Source organism: Periophthalmus magnuspinnatus, chromosome 6, assembly GCF_009829125.3.
Source record: "Periophthalmus magnuspinnatus isolate fPerMag1 chromosome 6, fPerMag1.2.pri, whole genome shotgun sequence".
Taxonomy (NCBI): domain Eukaryota; kingdom Metazoa; phylum Chordata; class Actinopteri; order Gobiiformes; family Gobiidae; genus Periophthalmus; species Periophthalmus magnuspinnatus.
The window spans coordinates 17,534,798-17,556,414 of NC_047131.1; the positions used below are offsets into that span (position 1 = coordinate 17,534,798).

Below are 21,617 nucleotides of genomic sequence, written 5' to 3' on the forward strand. Positions count from 1 at the left end.
TGGAGTAGTCCACTGCTTAGCAGAAGTATTTAATTTAAGAACGGCTATAGAAGTGTTACTACTCAGAACAATCTGATGAACACAATCCTCTTTACATACAGAATATACATCACAGTGCAGTGAAAGTACAGGCAAAAGCAAGTATCACTGAACAGTTTTATTCCATCTTAAACACCTGTGACTATCCTTTCCTAACCATAGATCTACATAACATATTCCCTGTTCAACTGTCAAACTGCCATTGAAGCAAAACACCTTATCTTATGAAAGCCTGCTCTTCAGCTTCTTATACAAATGCAAAGATCTTATTTGATAACGTTGTTATAGGTAGCCAGCGCATACAAAAGCCTCTTTATTTACACTGAGAAAGTTTGTCTGGGTTCACATCTAAGTATTGCTTGGTTTGATTTCCTCCAGTGCAATCCCGCTTTGAAAGACAGACAGACTTTCTGTGTAAATACAATGAAAATGACAGGCCAGGCTACTGTAATGCTGCACATATAGAACAAAACTGTTCAGTTTCAAAGTCATGGCCTGAATTATGTTCTGGAAGTTATTCCTGTGTCTCAAAGTAGAGCTAGGTTCAATTTAACTATCGAACATCTTCTTTCTATCAGACTTGTCTTCAATGTTCTTACGCCAGTCTCCAACATCACGCAGCTGCTTATCCTGTAACACAGAACAGTTATTTTTATTTTAAAAGTTAAAATAAGCAGGCTGAGTGGGCATTAAATCCTGATCTTTAGGACAAGCTTAAATTAAGTATGAAATGTAACTTTATAAAGTCTATCCCCTTGAGCACATCTGTTCTTTGTTTTTCAATACACTTTTATGTTTTATGTTGTTTCAGCAAACACTCACCTCCTCTTTGACCTCCTTTTTGACCTGCTTCAGGTTGGCCCTCAGGTCCATGTTGACTGTGTGTTTGGAGCCCAGCAGAGCTTTGAGCATGGCATCAGCAGACATACGCACTTTCTTCAGCCTGGGCCTCTTAAACTTACCCCTCAGATCCACTATCTTAATATTGAGATCCCTGACCTACATGAAGAGGACAAATTAACACAGCTTAATTTAAACAAAGTAAATTTTTTGTTTTGTTTTGTTTTGTTTTTTTCTCACCTCATCAAGAACCATGTTTAGTTTGAACTCTAAGCAGTATCTCTCCTCTTCACTAAGGTCGATCTGCTCATGAAGTTTTTGACATAGTTCCTAAAATATACCATATTTATTGAATACATTCTGTATGATTTTAGTGTGTCATTTGTGGCAGTAGGTCTCACTATAAGCTCGTCTTTGGAGTAGGGCAGCTCCAGAGGGGGACACTTCTCCTTCAGGAACTTCTCCCTCTCCTCAGCCTTCGCAGAAGCTTCAGTGTCCAGTAAAGTATTGGCTACAACGAGCATGCAGCTCTGCAAATGCAGCATGATCAAGAGGTAAGCATGACATCACTTCCACAACTCATGTGAGTCTGATGTTACCTTTAGAGTGTGTTTGCGCCTAGCAGACAGTCTTTTCCTGTAACCCGAAACACAGTTCATTCACTCTATGAATCTGGGTTTACCACTACTATACTGCTTGACCCATTTATTTTGATTTGGCAAATAAATGAAAAAGATACTCACTCGGAGGCCATCTTGGGGGAAGTATTCTTGTAAGCTCTAAAATGCAAGATGCGTTGTCGTTAGACCAAGCTTTTACAACAACAATTTTCATAACTTTTGCTTAACTCAGAAAACTTCAGTAACAAAATACAGGGCTCTTCTTTGCAACCCGGTCAAATACACATCATAAGAAAAAGTATACACATATATGCCACGAGTATCCCCACATCAATCCTGTTAATATCTCAGAATCAGCTAGGGGTGGGTGATATCGAAAAAAAAGAATATGTCCATGTTTTTAGCAGTATCCCAATAACAATATTCAGACAATATTATGTTACATCTAGCTCATGCCAGGTTAGGGTTAAGGCAGCAGTCTAGAGCGGCTTTCAGGTCATTAGACGTGTGTTATCAAGTGAACCATGTGGAACTGTGTTGCTTTGGTCAAATGCGTGCCACAGTACACTGTAGTTGGTATAACAGGCAGTCTGCAACTAACCCACTTAAAATACATGCAGAATCCACCGCACACTGAGTTATAAATCCATCATCAGAATGCACAAGACCGCAAGTATTCCAAAACATTAAACGTAATGAGGGGAGCTCAGACAGCCCTCTGAGTTATTGTTGTTGTGTTGTTGACTCCAATCAGGAGGAGTCAACAACAGAATGAACCAACCTTTTTTCCCATAGAAATAGTTTCTAATCGTCTGAATACAGCTTTCAAAGACTGTGACCACAAGAGCACAGCAGTACTCCACTCTTCATGTAAGTGGCACACTGCACTGCTCTAACACAGCCATCACAATAGCTCTGAGTGCAGTCTGAGGAAGGCATTAGGTTAACAGAAATGTGTTAAAATGTATTTTTAAATGTATTAACTAGAATCTTATTAAATTGAGTGATAGTGATGGGTAACTTATTACATAGCTAAATATATATATATATATATATTTTTTTTTAATAGGCAATCTTAATTACATTAATAATTTATATTTTATGTCAATTATATATTATTATACAGAACCACTGTCCACTGATCTATTCTGTCATCACCACCCAATCTATCTTAATCAAAACAATTGCACACTATCTGCCATTGTAATAGTTCTTCTCACATTGGGGCCTGATGAATCGTGATAATTCTAGCTTAAGTTGTCAGTCTAATTCTAGGAAAATTCATGGAACTGATCTGTGTAACCTGCTTGGTGTTAATGCGTGGCAGAACCATAATGCTATTTTTGGCGGCTCCAGTAGCATAGCTTTGTCTATGAGGGTTCAGCATTGTGATCCAGATAGGAACAACTACTAGATACTCGGTAAATGTGGCCCAGTTACTCCCAATGCACAGAGGGTGATTCACGTAAACTTCCCTGATTGTAGAGAGCCAGCAACAGGTCAAAAAGTATCTTTAGATCTGTACAAGTGTCAGAAAGAAAGGCCTTTGTTTGAATATCCTCTAATGCAGACTTAAGTCCAACATAACAACCATTAGCCTCTTTCAAAAGCTCCAAAGTACTGATACCATAATCTTATATAACTGTGCCTCTGGAGAATGAAAAAGTAGTGCTTACATTATACATGTTAAGGCATGTTAAGGTCCTATAATGACTTTTTTGTTTTCCTAATGAACATTTTGCTGTTTGACTGTTATGACCCTAGGTCTTAAGGTCTTTTCATTTGTTAGTATTTGTCTGTTATGTTTACTGTGTGACTGAATCTGTCACCTTTCCCCCATGAAATCCTTGCTGTGTGAGCCCTTGCTGGTGATTGAAGGACTGTTTCCCCGCCTGGCCAATCCTGTGGCTCACCTGTAGCCACCTCCCCTACTTAAAGGGATCCAGCACACCTGCTTGGGGCTGCTGGTCTGTGTGGCCAGTATGCCATTCTGTATGTGTCTCAGTTAGTTCATTAGTCACTTGTTTGTCCCTGTGTCTAACTTTGTGTGTGAGACACTAGTTTAGTTTTCTTTCTTCTTATTTTGTCACTCAATTCTGTTTGCAGGCATGTGACTTTATTTGTTTTGGGACACTCCTGGTTTCTTTTTGTGTTATGTGTCCCTTAGTTTTGTCACTCGTTTTTAGTAGGCCTATGCGACCAGTTTTTAGAGACAAAATGCATCTGTAAACATGTTATTTTTGGTTTCTTAGTTTTGTTTTTTGTTTGTATACATTTACATAAATATTTTAGTCCACTTTTGTTACTTTGCCTTTTACAACCCTGTAAATTAAATTACTACTTTATTTCACAATTTTTCCAAACAGTTTTTGTTACTTCCCTGACCCTAGACAAGCTGGGTTGAAACATTGACATATTAAGGAAGACAAGAAGTGTTTCCTTTTGCATCTTGAAGCAGGGTGATCTCACAGACAGCTAGAGCAGGTTATGTAGCTGTGAATAATCGTAACAGGCAGGAAGGTCTCTGGAGATCATATATATAAGTATGGGATAAAACATGTATTGTGAACCGTGCAGGATAAGTCTTTGCAGAGACAATGCCTCTTGATTGAACCTCTCCTATAGCACAATCTTGTTTGATAAATCAATAGTAATAATATAGCATAAATAAATATGTTTGTTTGCTAATAAACTGTTTCATAATGAATCAGGATGTTGGTAAAATATCAGATTTCATAAAATTGTGTTTATAGATATATTAGATTCTAAAAATGCAAACCCTAAAAAGGCTTCCAGGGTGAGTGGTGAAACATCTTCAATTTAAAAAAAAATATATTTTTTTTTTTATCATGGATAATCTCTGACAAATGTTATGTTGGGTCTTAAATGACACTTCGTCTTTACTAAAAAGCAACATGCCAACCCCAGATTTTCATGCTTATGATAAATTTGTTAAAACTCTTTAACAGAGCTCATGACAGTCGATTGTCAAACTTTCTCTTTTACTGATTTTATTCTACATTTAAAGTGTAAAGTCTGGACAGTGGTGTAGCTCTCCAAGAATATCCCTCCCTTTTGACAGGTTTACAGTAGAAATGCCTATCCGGTTGCCTTCTGTATACTTTAAGAGATAAGGCAACAGACACTACTGGAGTTGTTTGTAATGTTTAGGAGCTGGTGCGGACCTGCGGATTATCCATCTATTCCTGTGACCACAGCTGTTCCTCACGTCTTCATTATATGGGTAAAAATGACAGGGGCTTGTCTTAAAAAGAAAAGACATCAACAACTAAACAGACAACTACTGCAGGCATCTCAAAACCCAGAGCTGCCTGCAGAACAAATGGCAACTGTCAACTGTAAACTAATAAAAGGTTGGCGCTATCTCCGGGGATGACATTGTATTTTCAGAACCACAAAACTCTCAGGACTTGACACCATGTTGCCGTGGTGAAGGGGTCCTATCTGCGGGGTTTAAATATGGTCCGAAATTCTGTCTTAAGTGAACGTGTGGCGTGTATTTCATGAGGGATTGTCCCTCAAGGGAGGGTTAGGAGGGCGTGTAGTAACCCAACACTGTGGAACATCCCTTGGACAACTAAGACATTAGAGCAGAGTGCCGAAATAACCTGACCTCAGAGGAAAGTTCACTTTGTCGGCCTCGCACTCAGAGGAGAAAGAATAACTGTCTGAAATGGGTTTGCTAAAATAGTGCCAGTCTTACCGGGCTATAAAGCGGTGCCAATGTAAATACTTGGCATTGCCCTTTGCTTAGATATTTGTATTTCAAAATAAAATCTAAAATTAAAGTGCATTTATTTGACAAGACAATACAGTCCTATTACTGTATCACTATGTAAACAAATAATGTGCTTTAACCGTAAAACATAAACAGGAAGAAATTGGCCTTTTCTGTGTTATATGTTAATAGATTATTTGTTTAAATCAATAAAAAATACTTAATGGCTTTAAATACTTAAGGTTTGTTATCCTTGACCCTAAATAATTTTTACAATAATCAAAAAATGTCTTTGCACAGAGATTACATAGATACATAATCACATAAATAAGTAAGAAACCAATTCAACCAATTCACTGAAATTTTAAAAGGTCAGTGTTATGTAAACAGAATTTTAATGTAATTTGCCACATTAAGTTATACATTCCTGTTCGTCAATAAGAGGATGCCTTATCAAAAGTAGCATGTCTCTAACTGATAAAGATTTCCAATAACAACCTCCTATAGCAAACTAATAAATCCGACATTTATGTTCAGCACAAATCCAGATTAACTTTATCAAAGATTCTAATTTTTTTTTTTATAGCTTGGAAGTCCTTGGATTATCATGCAGTTTGAGGATGGCAGCGGTTGGCCACAGATTAGAGCAGATTTTCCTGGGAAACGTCAGGGCGATGACAGCAGGATAAACACTTGACGGATTGGTTTTCAGGTTCATGCCTTGTAGTGGTGTTGCCTTTCAGCGAGCCTCTTCACTAGACCATACATCACCCCTACGCCACCGGGGACGCCTAAAAATGTATCCCGGCTTTTCTAAACTCAGATGAAGAACTAGTCCCTCAGCCTTCACAAAACAATGCCCAAGAACAAATTGGGACAACTGGACATTTCCATCGTCAACACAGAGTGATCGAATTTTTAAGGTTGTAATCAAATTGACGTCATCTGTGTGGAAATAATCTGACGTCAATTAGAAGCAAACCATAAAATCTCGAAATTCCTGATTGTTAACAGCCAAGTGCTATGGATAGCACCCTCACACTTCAAGATGCTGCGACAAACATGCAAACAGTTAGGGTGTCTCAATAAAACGGTCCACAGGTTATTAAGATAAAGGTGAAGGAAAGATTTATTGAAAGATTTGAATATCAGTAGTTTTAGTTTACAAGCATTAGTCTGAAGTCAAATTTAAAGCTAACTAGTATATTAAAATTGATGAACACAAACGTTAGCATCAAGAAAAAGTTGAACATGTAAAGTTAACAAGCTAGAAATTAAAGCAAATTAAATTCAAAAGCAAATTTCTTCTACTCTGTCAAGCAGGTCCAGACCAACCTTGTCCGAGAAGAGTTTTGGCTTGCTAAAGTCCAGCAGCACAGACCAGTCCCGGAGCACAGTGAGTGCTAAGAAGGTATATATTGCAATCTGTGATAGGCTCTAAATCCTCCACTTTCTCTTTATGGAAGTGGATTACTGGTCAAACCAATGGGCTGGCAAGGTCATGAAATACAGTACAGTGTCATCTGTCCCCTTCCTCGGCCCGCCTCATTATAAATAACCCACCCTTTAAGATTGTCATTCGTATTATCTAGTGTCATCTGTTGGACACAATGGACCACAACTACATCAATTTATAGCAAACGTTTTAAAATTGAAAATATAATAGCGACAGGTCTATGTAAAAATGTGACCATACCAGCTTTTCTGATATGCATTTTAGAGTCTTTCTGCTATGTTTAAGACTAGTTTTTGTATTTTGGGGATTAATATTGAACAAAATGTAACAAAATAATTTAGTGTGTTGTGTTATTGTTTCATAAAATTGGGACAAATTACCCATGAAAAAAAACTTGACTATTTTTTCCTTTTACTTCTATATTCTAATATTTTAAAATGACAAAACAGATATATGAATCATTGTTTAAAAGCGTTGGGAACTCACCATGAGTTGTTGCAGGCAGCCGCTCCGGATTAGTGCAAACTACATGCCTGCATTGCAAACAAGCTGAAACAGAAAACTCACATAGCAGAGCATCACACGCTGTTTTATTATACATTACATGGATAATTAAGTTGAAGTAGTAGTAATAGTAATTTGTACTATGTAATTCAAATAATAGAGATGCACCAATCCGCCTTTTGTCAGTCCCTGTCAATATTAATACTGTATCGATGTACTGTACAGTATATCTGCTGGTACCCTGATAAAGTACCAATACTAGTACCAATACCAGTGCAGACTAAAAATAGCATTTATTTCCTTATATCAGAACTACGGTATGTACAACTGACCCAGATGTATTCAGTAACTGTTATCTATCCTTCAAGTGACTACAGAGCAGCCTTATATGAATTTCATTTTAGGTTTTAACACTATGGAATGTTCTGGGCCCACATCAACCAGTAAAGGATCTTATTCCATTAATTTGTTCGCCCAACCAGCATATCAACTGATTGTTTATTTAAGTGCTTTTACGTACCTTCAACATTTCATTTTTCTGACTTCCAGGGTGCTGTAATCTCTAAGTCTAACCTGCTGAAATAAATAAATAGTGTGAAATAATTCATTAGTTAAGTATCATATTTCTTTTAGCCCACCTGCGTCTTCGTTAAGGACGTGTTTAGGGTGGCCCCCCATTTTGCCAGTCCGCTCAGTCACTCTGACACCCTTAGAGGCTTTGCACCTATTAAAACGGCAACCTCCAGGAAACAGGACTCAAACCTGGACTAGATCCACTGGTGTTCAATGTTATATCACATGATACCGAGAAGTGACATCTGATCATTTATGTTTGTGCATAAGATGATCAGTGAGATTTTGGTTCAGTTGAATCACTTTTAGGCTTCAGTTTGAAAATGTAGAAATTAAATCTTTCCTTTTAGTTCATGATTTGGGGTCATTACATAAATCTAATTGCTGGGTTTCAGATGGCATCATAATATTCTAAAGGCTAATAATATTTAGTACACATGGGGACAGATAAATTAATGCAGATAAAATGCAGATTTTTGTCATATAGTGGTTTTAGCGTCCAGTTACTAACAGAAATGATCAGGTTCAATATTTGTGAATTTACATTTTGGATATTTCAAGAAAAAGTATACTGCAATCAATAGGGAAAAGTGGCTCTTACCCCCCATCTGAGTGTATGACAACATCACATTGAAAACCACCAATCTGCCTCCTATGGTAATATTGTGACATAGGCTATACTCGGCAATCGTCTGTAACTGAACTCTAAATGCCTCGAAAAGACATTGGGCATTTTTCCATTTTTTGTGAGTGAAAAAGTTAAGCAGTAAAGTGTGATAAAAGTTGAAAAATGTTTTATTGAGTCCGGTTTTACAGCATGGCCTATAGCTTCTTGTGCCTTTAACATGCACTTGTGTTCAGTAGATACAGTATTATGACTATTATAACGTGTTTGCAGGAGAAATGGGATTGATATAAATTAGGTAGATAAAGTGTGTGATCTAAGCCTCAGCCTCAAACATCTTCTTCCTTCCGTCCATGCCAGACTTGTCTTCAATATTTTTACGCCAGTCACCAACGTCACGCAGCTCCTTATCCTGAAACAGCAAAACAAAAACCTATTAGGGAAAATTAAACTAACCATTACGGTATGAAATTTCTGATCTGCTTTATGAGTTATAAACAACACATATATTAGTTAAAATATTTGTCTAGTATTGAGTAGTTTTTCAATTTTAGATTTTTAATTTTATTTCACGTAAGATTATATGCCAATAATAAACATACATATATACATAAATACATTGAAACCAGTAAAACAACTCATTGATATTGCAGTGCGGTGAACACACAAAATTGCAAATAATAATAATAATAATAATAAAAAAGAAATTAACAAATGGGTAAACAGGTAAATCCAAGTGAGTGTTACGTTTATGAAATTCTCACCTCGTCCTTGACCTCCTTCTTGACCTGTTTGAGGTTGGCTCTCAGGTCCAGGTTGACTGTGTGTTTGGAGCCCAGCAGAGCTTTGAGCATAGCGTCAGCAGACATACGCACTTTCCTCAAAACTGGTTTCTTAAATTTGCCCATCAGATCCTGGACTTTGATCTTCAGGTCGTCAATCTAAAAAGGCACAAAAGCTGACATATTTTAGTTGTGTAATAATCTTACCAAAAATAACAAAGAAAAAGATATCTGAGCAGTTCTGTACCTCTTTGTTGGACTTGGTAACTTTCATCTCCAGATCGTATCGCTCCTCATCAATCACATCGATTTTGCGGTGGATTTCTTTGCACATTTCCTGGAAGGAGAAACCATATTGTGAACTAGTTACTACAAATAATAGCAACATATATATTTTTGAGCGACAGATAAATATATATATATATATATTTTTTTTTATTCTGTTTGGGACCGATTGCAGTTAACTGTTCAAGGAAGATATACACAGAAAAGAATGACTGTTGTATTCCATTTAAAACAATTTGCATGTTTGGCCTGTACGTTCTCTCAACCCACAACCTTCCATAAACTTTCATTTCAAGCACATAAAATACACAATAAAAAAGTTGTTCAAGTTAGATTATATCATTGCACGACACAGCAGATATCTGACAGGAGTTGAGGTGTAGAATGCTGATTACGATTAAGGTGACTTTCATCTGTTCAGCTCTCTCATGGCTGAAGTTCCTGTAGATGTTTTTCTTGGCACACACGAGTCTATGGAGCTCAACAGTTCAGCTCACCTCTTGGGGTTTAAAAGTAAAATTACTACTGAGCGTCCCGTGTGCCTCAAATGTTTGAATTCTCGGGAAAAACATGGAGAAAAATGAATTTACTTCTGGAACCTGAGCAGGTCTCAATGTGTTTGGGACCGTAGTCTATGTCATATGGAAGGAGCATATGATATACAATCCTTATAATACAGAATAGAGCATTTAAAGGGTAATACCAACTTCTTATGAAATGATAATATAGTATGCCTTTCTTTTATTTCTCAGTGGTTGCTGGTTGTAGCTGCCTGTTGTTGGGAAAGTGTGGCGTGCATCTGCTCCCACAATCCTGGCTCCAGCCCAGTGGCCCTTAAATACCGGCGACGATCCACCCCACCACTGGAGCCATCCACAGCCAACGGTATGTGATATTAAGCATGTAATAAATGTCAGCTCATGGCCAGAACACTCTCCTCTAAATCTGTATCAAAAAGACATAAAAAACATTTATGTTGCCGTAAAATTAAATGTCCACCATTTCAGGTCCCATACACAGTGCAGGGGTACGTGAGCCAGGTAGAGTATGTGTGGTTTGGCTTGTGTTGAGTGATATGGGCACATCTCATCCACAAATCGGACCTTGGCCCAAACAAAGTCATTTTAAATCCCGTGTTAGTGTCGACTTATGTTTCATCCAGCAGCTTATCGTGCATTGGCCTTGATTGAAAAGAGATTCACAAAACATCAATTCGTAAAAGCCTTTGATTTTGGGGATACAAACACAATGGATGATTTTCAGAATCTTTCATAGATCGGCCATAATGTTATTAATGTAGGTCCATATTTCTTTTTTATTTTTATTATTGATTTATTTATGTATATATGTAGGTATTTATTTTTTAAATAAGTGGAACCGCATAGTGCCACTTTTTTGAATAAGTTATTACACATCAGTCAGCTATATAAAGTTAGCCTGGCAGCCAGACTCTTGATCTAGAAACACAACACCCTTTCCTCTGTTGCCAAGTGTTTCAAGTCAAACTCAAATAAAGTTGTGCAATCAGGTATGTTTATTTCAGTGATACGTGGGAAACCGACAAGCTGATTGGTCATCTATCATTACAACAAAACTTCTGTCACTGATAAACGTGAGTGTTTAATGCTTTGCTCATTGATTCAGCAGAGGTCTGTGATGCACAACTGTTTAATTTTCTTTTTTTCGTGTCAGCTGCCATTTTTATTTTGTTTAGATTTTTTTTTTTTTTTTTCCACTGCAATAGTGTAATTTATTTTTTTTATTAGAGTAGGAAACGCATATTAGGCTAATAGAATATAGTTATTTGATAATTGTAATTCTACTTTTTCATTATTAAATCTTGTATAAATCCCATTTATAATAAGTTTCATTAACCATCTCATTGTATTGTTCCGTGTGTTACTTGGGTTCATACTTGTAGCTCTTGCATGCTCCGGGGCAGGGACAGAGGGGGGCAGTTTTCATCCATGTATCGCTCCCTCTCCTCCTCTCGCTCTCTCTCCTCCTCCTCCAGCAGGCCTTTGGCAATGGACAGCATCAAGCTCTGCCAGGGGAAAAACCAAGCAAGTAACTCAAACTATCATCACCTTGTGTATTTCCACACACTGGACCAGTCTAAACATCCCCAAAAATGCCCTACCTTTAAATGATGCTTCCGACTCGAGGACATCTTTTTTCTTTTTCACCAAAGTAAATTTATAAAGACAAAAAGTACTTACATTGATAAACAATTCAACTATATCCACACATGTATTGTATATAAAAATAAATACACATGAATGCGATATAAGGGGAAAAACAGGTTTGTTTTACTCACTCTGACATCTTCGCGGTTTGTTTCACTTCACACCCTATAGAAAAAATATTTCCAGAAAATCAGGAAAGCATTTTTTAATATTTAGCTCCAAATAAATGATAATGCTGTATATCAAAAACATGCCAAGACAACACATTCATACTAGAAAGTGTTTTAGGAAAATAGGATTTAAACCACCAATTTCTCACAATCCAGAAGCAACAAAAACATTATTAGGCAAAACTTGACTTAAACTTCTTCTGTATTGAGTCCGTTTTAGGTAATTAAAGCACGTTTTCATTTTTACAAAGTATCATTATATATACTCCTGTGAAGTGTCTATCCCTGTGTAATGCTGGGTGCACAGGGCCATGACAGTCTGAGGATGAACAGGACAAGAATACCTCTGCCTCATCTTTTCCCAATATAAAGTACACTTAGATGTAACCCAAAACCAACTCGAGCATCATCAAGTCCGCCTTAAGGAAAAAGCCCTGTCTATATCGGGACACCCAAGGGGGGTCCAGTTGTCTCACTGGGGAATCATTGTAATGAGCAGTCTGTCTTCTGGGAGATTATTTCAAACACTTGATAGCTCCTCTGTTAGCCCAAACAACTTTGACTCGGCACGGATGTCAGCTGGACTAAAATTAGAGTGTCGAACAATCTAACAAAACAAAAACTTAACAACAGTACATTTCCTCAAGTCTAAAAGGAAACAGGAAACTCGTTGATTCATGAAATAGTGACTAAAATGCATATTTACACATCTACAAAACAAATATAAGAACAGCAGTCATAGCCATATTTAGAAATGTTTCAATACAATGTAAGGAATTCTATTGCAGAAAATGCCGCAAAATGCACAGTAAACATATATATTGAAATACATTACAGTAATGCCAAACAGTAACATTTTGGGAATCTCTACATATGATAAAGCCCAAATTTACGAGTCTTTGTACCAACACAATCATTATTGAAAAAAGTGCATCCAAAACATCTTATAACCTCCAGCAAAACATAACAAATTACCATAGTTTACCTTGGTAACAACAAACAAACAACCAAATTCACTTTCACATTTTATATCCACTCATATTAACTCCATAGTCCCTTAAAGGTGTGCTGTGTAACTTTTCTGGTGAAGAGTACACCACCTGCTTGTCTCCATTTTATTGTTTGCTTGAAGTGTTCCACTGTGTGGCATTAACTGTATTTAACAAGCATTTAATTCATTGTAGGCATTTTTTCTGCACTATACATTGAAAAGTGGGTCCACCTCTGTGCAGGTCTGACCTGTAACTGCGTCCTACTGTCTTGCTGTGGAACATTCCAGGCAATGCAATAAAATTCTTACATGGAAAACAAATAATAAAATCTCTTCTATGTTTTTGCCCTAATGTTACTATTCAACCTGCAATGTTCTGAAAAGTAAAGCACTTTGACCATGCTTACACAAATTCAAGTGATCCTTGAGGTCAGTGACAGCAAATCACTCCAAACTAACTGTGATGACACGGCGGTAAACCCTGGGACTATCATCTTACAACTCAACACAACAACGTGCCCCGTCCCAACAAGCTTCATTGAAACAGCTCTCTATTCTCTTCAGAATCATAGTGTAAACCGTATCACTGCCAGAAACAATAAAACACACAAATTGTATTGTATATAGATGAGGTCTCAATTGTGATATGTCACATTGAAAAATATTACCCATGGTTTGCCATATTTATGATTATTGTATTATGTCTTACCTTATCTGCTGGAAACCGAGACTGAATTCAGGAAGGCCTTTTCTTTGGCCAGATAACTTGGTATATATTGCATTCCCCAAAGGCAAAGGGAACCCCATCATTCTCTTTATGGAAGTTCGTTTTCTCCAGACCAATCGGCAGTGCAACATCTGAAATCTTAGATCCGACCCCCCCACACCCACTCCCCAATCTCCTCCCTACGTGTCTATTATAAAACACTTATCCCCCAAGAGTACTATTAACTGTGCAAATTCCAAGGGTCTTCCCCAAAAAGAAGGCGCGGTTAGAATAAAAAAATGTCATGAACAGGCCAATTAATAGACTCAGTAATGTCCCTTATTATATCTTTAAAATAGTTGTTGTAACATATAAATTGTACCAAATGTATCAAAGAGGTTTTCCAGTGAGTAAGACGTAGCAAGTGTTGTGATGAAAGTCAAAGGGGAAGCAGGTGGAAGGGATGAGTGGGTTTTCTAAAACAGTCATTTAAGAAGCTATAGGCAGGCTATTAAGAAGCTGCTAACAGGAGCTGGCCAAGTGGGAACATAATACAAGGCAAAGGGCTGTCAAACATACCAAGGCGATTTATGTTGTATTTTAAAGTTATTATACATTAGGATTAGATACAATTTACTCAAGACGCACTCCTAACCATCCGACGTGCTTAACTTCTTTATTTTTTTTTGCAGTTAGGTTGTCTGTAGGGATTTCACAATATAAAATATTTGTGTTTTTGATTATTGGAAGAGACAGTTGTTTTATAGTTGCAGTTCTTAAAAAATAAATAAATATATATATATATATATATATATATATATATATATATATATATATATATATATATATATATATATATATATATATATATATATATATATATATATATATATATTATAGACAGTACAAACTATAAAAGACGTTAGATATTTTGACTTGAGTCAATAGGGAGTATATACATCAGGGTTTGAAGGGCATGACTGGACAATAAGAATGGCTTCTATTCTTATATGAGAGTGTATAGTTGTGGGTCTATTATTTTGGCCTGTATAGTCAAGACTATAGATTAACAGAATAATTTTGACACCCTAGTTTATTAATATTAATGTGAAGGAAAACTACATTTTTCTGACTATTATTCTTGCATATTAATAGTATTTATAATCCCCATTTTCAATTGGGTGCAAGTGACAGGTGGATTAGCCAATTGTGGACACACATAGTCCATTCATATTTGAAAAAAACAAGGAAAAAGTATCACAGGGATTTTTGCAGGATCAATGAGCAAGCACTAAACTGTTAAACTAAGGTGAGATAAATTAGATTTTATTTGTAAATAATAGGTGACCAGTAACATCGTTTGTTTCACATGTCACTGAAAAAAACAAATCTGATGCATGATCACGGCTTGGGACGCAACAGAGGGCGTGGAGTCCAGACAGATATCACCCTATATAAAAAAATACAGATAATATTCTGAATTTGCTGGGCATGGTAGTAATAGTTCACTCATGAAAAGTAAAGCCCATTAATTTCCTCTTTTATTGGTGAACAGTACAAATATATCCGATTTAAGAAATATGATAAATACATTGCTTCACAGACCTCAACATCATATTCACTGAGAACATTCGGGACCACTGAGAAATCACCTGAGAACAAGTTAGAAAACCATTTAGTCCGATGGTGGTAGGTGGAGGTATTCTTTACAAAAACATTTACAATGGAAAATCAAACATATAATACTACAACTACTACTGCAGTGCCTTGTACAAGTTTTGAACACATCTTGAATATCGTCACCAACCATAACTATACACGCACTGCTAGAACTATATTACAGCCAGGACCACTTAGCACTATTTTCATGGTTCAATAATTTTTTGCTCCAAAAAATAAACATCCAGAAAATAATGAACATTTTACAATATACCATTAAAATCTGAGTTTCCATATACAAAGTGTGCAATTGTCACCATACGGTCACAAAACGACTCCAAACAAGGCACCATACTTTTAGCATCAACTCTTACATCAAGATTTACTGTGCTCCCAGGGAATATTTCAGATTGATACAATGTCTTACAAAATATAGATTTTTATTAAGGCTGCCCATAAGAAAATACACATTATTAGGATGCCATTTCACTGTTCCCCAAAGATCTTTTGTATATCACGTAAACGATACCAAAATTCAATAATTACTGTTAATGCGCAGATGTTTGATGTAAACTGTTTTATCAGTATAGATTTGCTATTTATTAAATTCCTAATCTTGTGAATTACTACATGATTCTGTTGTCCCAGTCATCTAATTAACCGTTTTCAGTCATTTTAAGTATATCTTATATATTCATCAATAGTTTAGCTGTAAAATAACAGCTTATTACTTTAATTAAATCATATAAAATACAATGCCTTAAAACCATTTAGTAAAACTTGAACGTCAAGTCCAGCCACTGTCAGTCATACATCTTACTATAGAAAGATGAACTGAAGTGCTGCTTCATTTTATCAGGAAAGGTTGACCAGGATACAGGGAAAAAGTTGAGGAAATACCTTCCATTGTGGATAATTGTACTGTTAGTGCAAAGTCATCTCTTGCAGCGTTGACCCTGAATTGCCGTTCAGTGGCATAGACACCTGACAATACTTACAGTCCAAAGATGCACAACCAACTTCACTGCATACATACACCAAAATCACATGAGCCCCACCAAACTAAAGAAATTAAACTAAAAAGCGGGCTACAAACTTCCTCATGGAGGACACGATCTGGTCATTACACCTTCTCTTAAGAAAAAAAACAAAACAAAAAACAGACAAAAAATAGATTTAAAAATGTGTCCATGTGCAATAGTTCATCAAAATATAAGCAGATCATACATGTCCAGTCAGTACTGATAGTTAACTGGGCTCCACTTAACAGCAGAGCAGATACGCCAGCCATTTTAAATTTCAGCCAAGGGATAAAATTGTTAAATACAAAATAATAATGTACTTGCACATATTTCACCAGGTAGTAACCACACAAAAATATAAAATTTCAAGTAAGATTATGCATTGAACCTAAAACAATGTTTCAACCAAGTATATTAAAATTTCCTTGTGATAAAATAGAAGCATGCATACATGACTGGTGCATTTGGTGCATCACAAAGTAGGTTTAAAATGAAAGTAGATTTATGTATCCACAACACTGCCAGACAAAGAAAGTGATAAATCTGAGAAAACAATTGATTTGTAGGAGAACTTTCAATTTCCATTCTGTTACTGAAAAATGTTGGCTGCATCAACACCAAATCTTCTATTTTAGGGACTGTTAAACAAACCTAATTATGTGAATAGATTCTCCAGCCGTATCTGAATGACATCAGTTATCTCTTACAAACTGCAGTAATGTATATTGTTATCAGTATGGCACAGATCTGAAGCAGGACTATATGAATTCTACAGCCAGCACTTTTCACATCTGTACACCACATGGCTGTATGCAAGTCTATTTTCCCGTTCACATTTATAGGTACGAGGAAAAAAACATCAAGTTTTACGACCACCAAACTGATGTGGGACAAATATATGCAGCTGGATCATGTGTGTTATTGTCCATGTTTATTTTACAGTCATGTCCATGCCACTTTGCGAGAGATGGCCTGTTTGAAGCATTCAGGATCCACATTGCCTCCTGGTCGCAATGCTTTTTCAAGGCTCACCAATACATTCTGATGGCACTCCCTGATGTTCACCGGATACTTGGCTCTTAGCAATTCATAGGCAGCAATAAGCCTCATGTTTTGCTTCACCATTAGGTACTGAATTATGCAAGTGGGGGCAAGAGAAAACCCATCCCGACAGTGAACAAGGACCCTCTTCTTCTTTTCTGTGGAGGCGTCAATGCATTCATTGATATCCTCAAAGCACCGCTGTTTTAAGGCGGGACCGTCTCCCAGAGCATCCGGTACGTCACTGATATCCACCTTAAGCCTGGACCAGCTGTGACGCGCCCCTCTAGAGCATGTACAAGGGATGAGATTGAGATTTGGGCCAGATTCACCTGGCACGTTACTCATGTCTATTATACTGTCAATGTTGTTACGACACAAAGTACGGCCATTGTAAGCAGCGTTTAGATTCCCGACAAAGATGTAGTCAGTTACTTTAGAGATGACTGGTTCGGAGTACTGGAACTGTTCACTGGGTTTAGGGTCAGGGACATCCGGTCCCCTGGCTCCAGCGGGACCTGTTGCGGCTCTTCGACTGTAGTTTCGCAGTTTTTTGGAACCGGAGCGAGATGGAGGGTTGGATTCAGACTCAGAGCTGCTGTTCCAGGGCGGAGAGAAGAGAGAGAAGCGGCTGGAGGACTTGTTTTTGTTGAGGAACTCAACAGGACTGGACAGACCCGAGCTGTAGGTGGTGGAGGCTGAGGCGCAGAACAGAGAGGCACGCTCCAGAGAGCCAGTGCTGCTGGCTGCCCCTGCACTGTGGGCCTGCTCCATCTGAAACACACACAAGGAAGTGGGCAATGGATTCTTTCAACAGTATTTCAGTCCAATAACTGCTAATAATAATGACAACAGAGTGGAGCCAATAAAAACAGAGTAGAGCCAATAAAAACATCACAACAATTACTTACAAAATAAACCACAGTTTTTGAAGAACTTTTTTACAAAATGATTATCACATTTGATATAAGTAAATTAACTCTTTTCAGTAAATCCACTTTAATCTTTTTCTCCAAGTGTTCTTCCTACTACAAGTACACAGTACTTCTTTACCTTACCTGGAGTAGACATCTCTGTCATTCTGTTCCCATATTCTCCCTGACTATTACCAAGTCTTGAGTAAACACATCAACTTGTTTACTCAATCTTTAGTAGATATATCTAACTTTATAACTGTTACTCTACCTGGGCTTTGAGATTGTTCTTCCATTCCTGGGTCTCCAATGCCTTGAATCGCCCACTGCTGTCAGAGGAGACAGACACGCAGAGGGGCCGGTGCAGTCTGGGGGGCAGCTGGGGGGTGAGGGCCACCGGTACGGGGCGCACATCTATCTGGTCGTGCCTGTTCATCATCAAATCAGGACAGGAGCCTGAGTTGGGCGAGAAATTTAAAAGTAAACAATGAATGATATCTATGGGTTAAAAATTATTGATATAATTTTCCCTGCATAAGTTACATACCTGCACATTCAGAGCGGGTGATGGACTGAATTTGGAGTGTGTTTTGGGTTTTAAACAAGTTTTTCACTATGCCTAAAAAGACATGCATGCAGTATGAATTAGACGTGGGAATGGCATTCATGGAATTATTTGAAAGTAGTGCGAGCTTACCAAGCCGCCCATTCTGCTTTTGGAGGACCTTTTTATCCAGGAGTTTTTGAGCACTTTGTTTGTTCCACTCTTCCTCAGTCCCCATGGTTCGCCTCCTGCTGACAGGGGCAGAAGAGGTTGTCTTAGGCGACCCCCCATCTTAGCCAAGCCGGGAAACACTTCACCTCCATGGGATGCACATCTTGCAGGCTCCGTGCATGGACCCTAGCGTCTGCAGCTATGTTAGCCGCTAAGCACAGGCTAACAAAGCTAGTTCTTTTGTCAGTTCAGGGTTTGAAAGTCATGCTGTCATACTGATGCAGACACTTAGCAAACTACTTCTGAAACGAACCTGTGACGTTTACTTGCAATGGCCACAATTACATATTTGTCCTTTTGGTAGTATGCTAAAGGATAGCCATAGTAGTACTGCGAGCATAGCGAGCTACCCACCGCTTATTGGCAACCCTATCTAAGGGAAGCTGGTTTTGTTGCTCATTCACGCCCAAAGTAAGTCAGCTGCTAGACTTCAAGACCCAATGCCAGCAACAATCACTTAAAATGTGATAATTTATGCGGTGCTCGATGCTGGCAGGCTCCCAAACAGCTCCGCCAGCCGAGCATCTCCTCCGCTGTGAGCCCAACCACCTGTGCGCAACTGCGGCTTTGCTCTTCAATGTTTATCCCTGCTCACTGCCTCGTAGGAAATAAACCAACACCGCGTGCAGATTTATTATCCTTTCTTTTATAGTAACTATATTCTTTTGGGGTCATTGCCACTTATTAACAATAACACTGAATATAATATAATATAATAAAATAAGGTCTTTTGGAGGATAGTGTTTCGCCTTCAAGTCCTAACTTGGGGAAATTCTATTTTAAACCATCCAAAGTGTTGGAAGTTCTCATTCAGTTAAGACAATGGATATAATATGATCTTATTATACTTTCATAGACCACTTATAGATCTATGTTGACCAGCATTTATTAACCACCATTTTACACAGTAGCAAGTATTGTTCTTTTTTGTTGCTTTCATTTATCATAAGGAAGCAACAAAAAAGAACAAAGATTTCAATTGATAACGTCAAATTAATGTTAAAAATAATAGCAGTTTAAGTCCTGTAATATTTACCTAAAATACAGAACACAGATCACTGCATTTTGCCATCATAATTTTACTTTTTTCCATGCAGCGTAAAATAAATGTAGTTATCACACTGTGGCAACCTTCTGCTCCCTCCCTCTCCATTTTCTTGCTTACAGGTGAAAACCATCAGCACAAATGGAGGCTGTGAGTTTTAGAATATCCCAAAGCATAAAAATACATGTTTCATTAAAAAACAATCAATCAACTCACTAGACCTCACTTCTGTTTCTAAAAGCCCAACATACAAGAAGTAGCGAAGTACAGTAGAATTAAAAAACAATGTTACTTGCAGATATTCCCATTAGTGACCATTGTAGATATAAATAAAATAAAAAAAGAAACATTTTTCACATTTTGTACACGCCATTAGCACACACAATTGCAGTATGTTTGCAAGGATTTTTCTATACTACTTCTTACTTGTTTGCAGGTGCTAGATGTCCAGCTGTCCTCAGTGTATATCAGATATCAGGAGCTGTGTGAGAGAACAATCAACAGTCATCTACAGGCTGATCTGATGAGCATCTTGAGTTCATCTGCTTTGGTAATTGGAGGATGGCCGGGTATCTCTCCTGGTTCCCTGGTAACCCACCGACCTGCTGATGTCACTGCTCTCCATAATCAAGTGAGTGGATCCAGCTATTATTGCCTTTGTCAATACAAGGAAGGAATATTCACATCATAAAAGAGGAGCTAGAAAAGCCTGTCTGACCCTCCCATAAGTTCAAATAATACCAGAAGCTTGCATCAGAAAGGGCGCCTGAGGTACAAAATCAGTAAATTGCAGTGCATCTAAAAGTATTGTACTATATTTGTGCGAGTCCCAAACCTGGATAAGCCATATATATATATACATACATACATACATACATACACACACACTTGAAGGCATACGATTTGCTATACCTTCTCTGTAAAAGCTAAAATGAAATGTTATCTTGACTCAAGTTTATGTGTTGCCTTTCTTATATGGTTGAATGCTAAACTATTGGTGTAAAATGACCTGTTGTGTGTATAAGTGTGGCATTAGCTAAGAGCTGCTGAGATGCTAATACATTTGCATATCAATAGGCTCCTTGAGCTGCGAGACTCGTCAGCATTGCGTTCACTCAGAGCCCCTCTCACCTGCTGCCTTCTTTACTTTGAGTGTGAAAATGACAACAGTGTTTAGGATCAGACCATTGCGGCAATGAAGGGAGGTGTATACAGTTTTGATATTTGATTTATTTTTTGTTAAAAGACTTTTTCCAAACAAGGAGTAGCACTAATAAAAAGCCATCTGAATGGTCTGTTGTTGTAATATTGAAGTATCTATATCTACTGTACAACACCCAAAGACATCTTACATTTCATGGAATTAAAAACAGATATTAAGAACTCAAGAAGTACGATTCATTGCCTCACATTGACATAAAGAGTTTGTTTGATAGTTTGATTCCCCATTGTCTAAACAGATGAGAAAATACTCTTTTTGCTTGTTGCTTTATTATAAACTCATAAAGGTGCTTGAAACATTTGCTATTTGAATATTAAATATATTAGATATTCAAATAAGGATCACCTAGCCGACCACAGTCTCAGCAGAATCTGTGGAAAACACTGAATTATGGGTAGTAGTGGGGGAAGCAGTATTTTGTAC

The 21,617-nt window shown here is 37.5% G+C and overlaps 3 protein-coding genes and 1 long non-coding RNA gene across 4 annotated transcripts; all 4 read right to left on the reverse strand.

The window, feature by feature from the left end:
* LOC117371981 (troponin I, fast skeletal muscle-like) lies at positions 1–6,649 on the reverse strand. Its single transcript, XM_033967681.2, has 7 exons — positions 6,574–6,649; positions 1,623–1,658; positions 1,479–1,515; positions 1,281–1,409; positions 1,120–1,209; positions 862–1,038; positions 1–669 (listed from the first exon to the last, which is right to left on the reverse strand). The coding sequence occupies exons 2-7, from the start codon at positions 1,631–1,633 to the stop codon at positions 589–591; spliced, it is 525 nt and encodes a 174-aa protein (XP_033823572.1). The 5' UTR covers positions 1,634–1,658; positions 6,574–6,649; the 3' UTR covers positions 1–588.
* A 539-nt stretch (positions 6,650–7,188) lies between these two features.
* LOC129456316 (uncharacterized) lies at positions 7,189–7,898 on the reverse strand. Its single transcript, XR_008648714.1, has 3 exons — positions 7,837–7,898; positions 7,719–7,774; positions 7,189–7,256 (listed from the first exon to the last, which is right to left on the reverse strand). It is a non-coding gene; the product is annotated as an uncharacterized LOC129456316 (long non-coding RNA).
* A 664-nt stretch (positions 7,899–8,562) lies between these two features.
* Positions 8,563–13,589, reverse strand: LOC117371980 (troponin I, fast skeletal muscle-like). The gene is made up of 7 exons (XM_033967680.2): positions 13,520–13,589; positions 11,781–11,814; positions 11,604–11,640; positions 11,379–11,507; positions 9,426–9,515; positions 9,161–9,337; positions 8,563–8,808 (listed from the first exon to the last, which is right to left on the reverse strand). The coding sequence occupies exons 2-7, from the start codon at positions 11,786–11,788 to the stop codon at positions 8,713–8,715; spliced, it is 537 nt and encodes a 178-aa protein (XP_033823571.1). The 5' UTR covers positions 11,789–11,814; positions 13,520–13,589; the 3' UTR covers positions 8,563–8,712.
* A 1,448-nt stretch (positions 13,590–15,037) lies between these two features.
* On the reverse strand, positions 15,038–19,484 carry LOC117372593 (uncharacterized). The gene is made up of 4 exons (XM_033968417.2): positions 18,850–19,484; positions 18,700–18,771; positions 18,424–18,608; positions 15,038–18,012 (listed from the first exon to the last, which is right to left on the reverse strand). The coding sequence occupies exons 1-4, from the start codon at positions 18,932–18,934 to the stop codon at positions 17,140–17,142; spliced, it is 1,215 nt and encodes a 404-aa protein (XP_033824308.1). The 5' UTR covers positions 18,935–19,484; the 3' UTR covers positions 15,038–17,139.
* Positions 19,485–21,617: the final 2,133 nt, after the last annotated feature.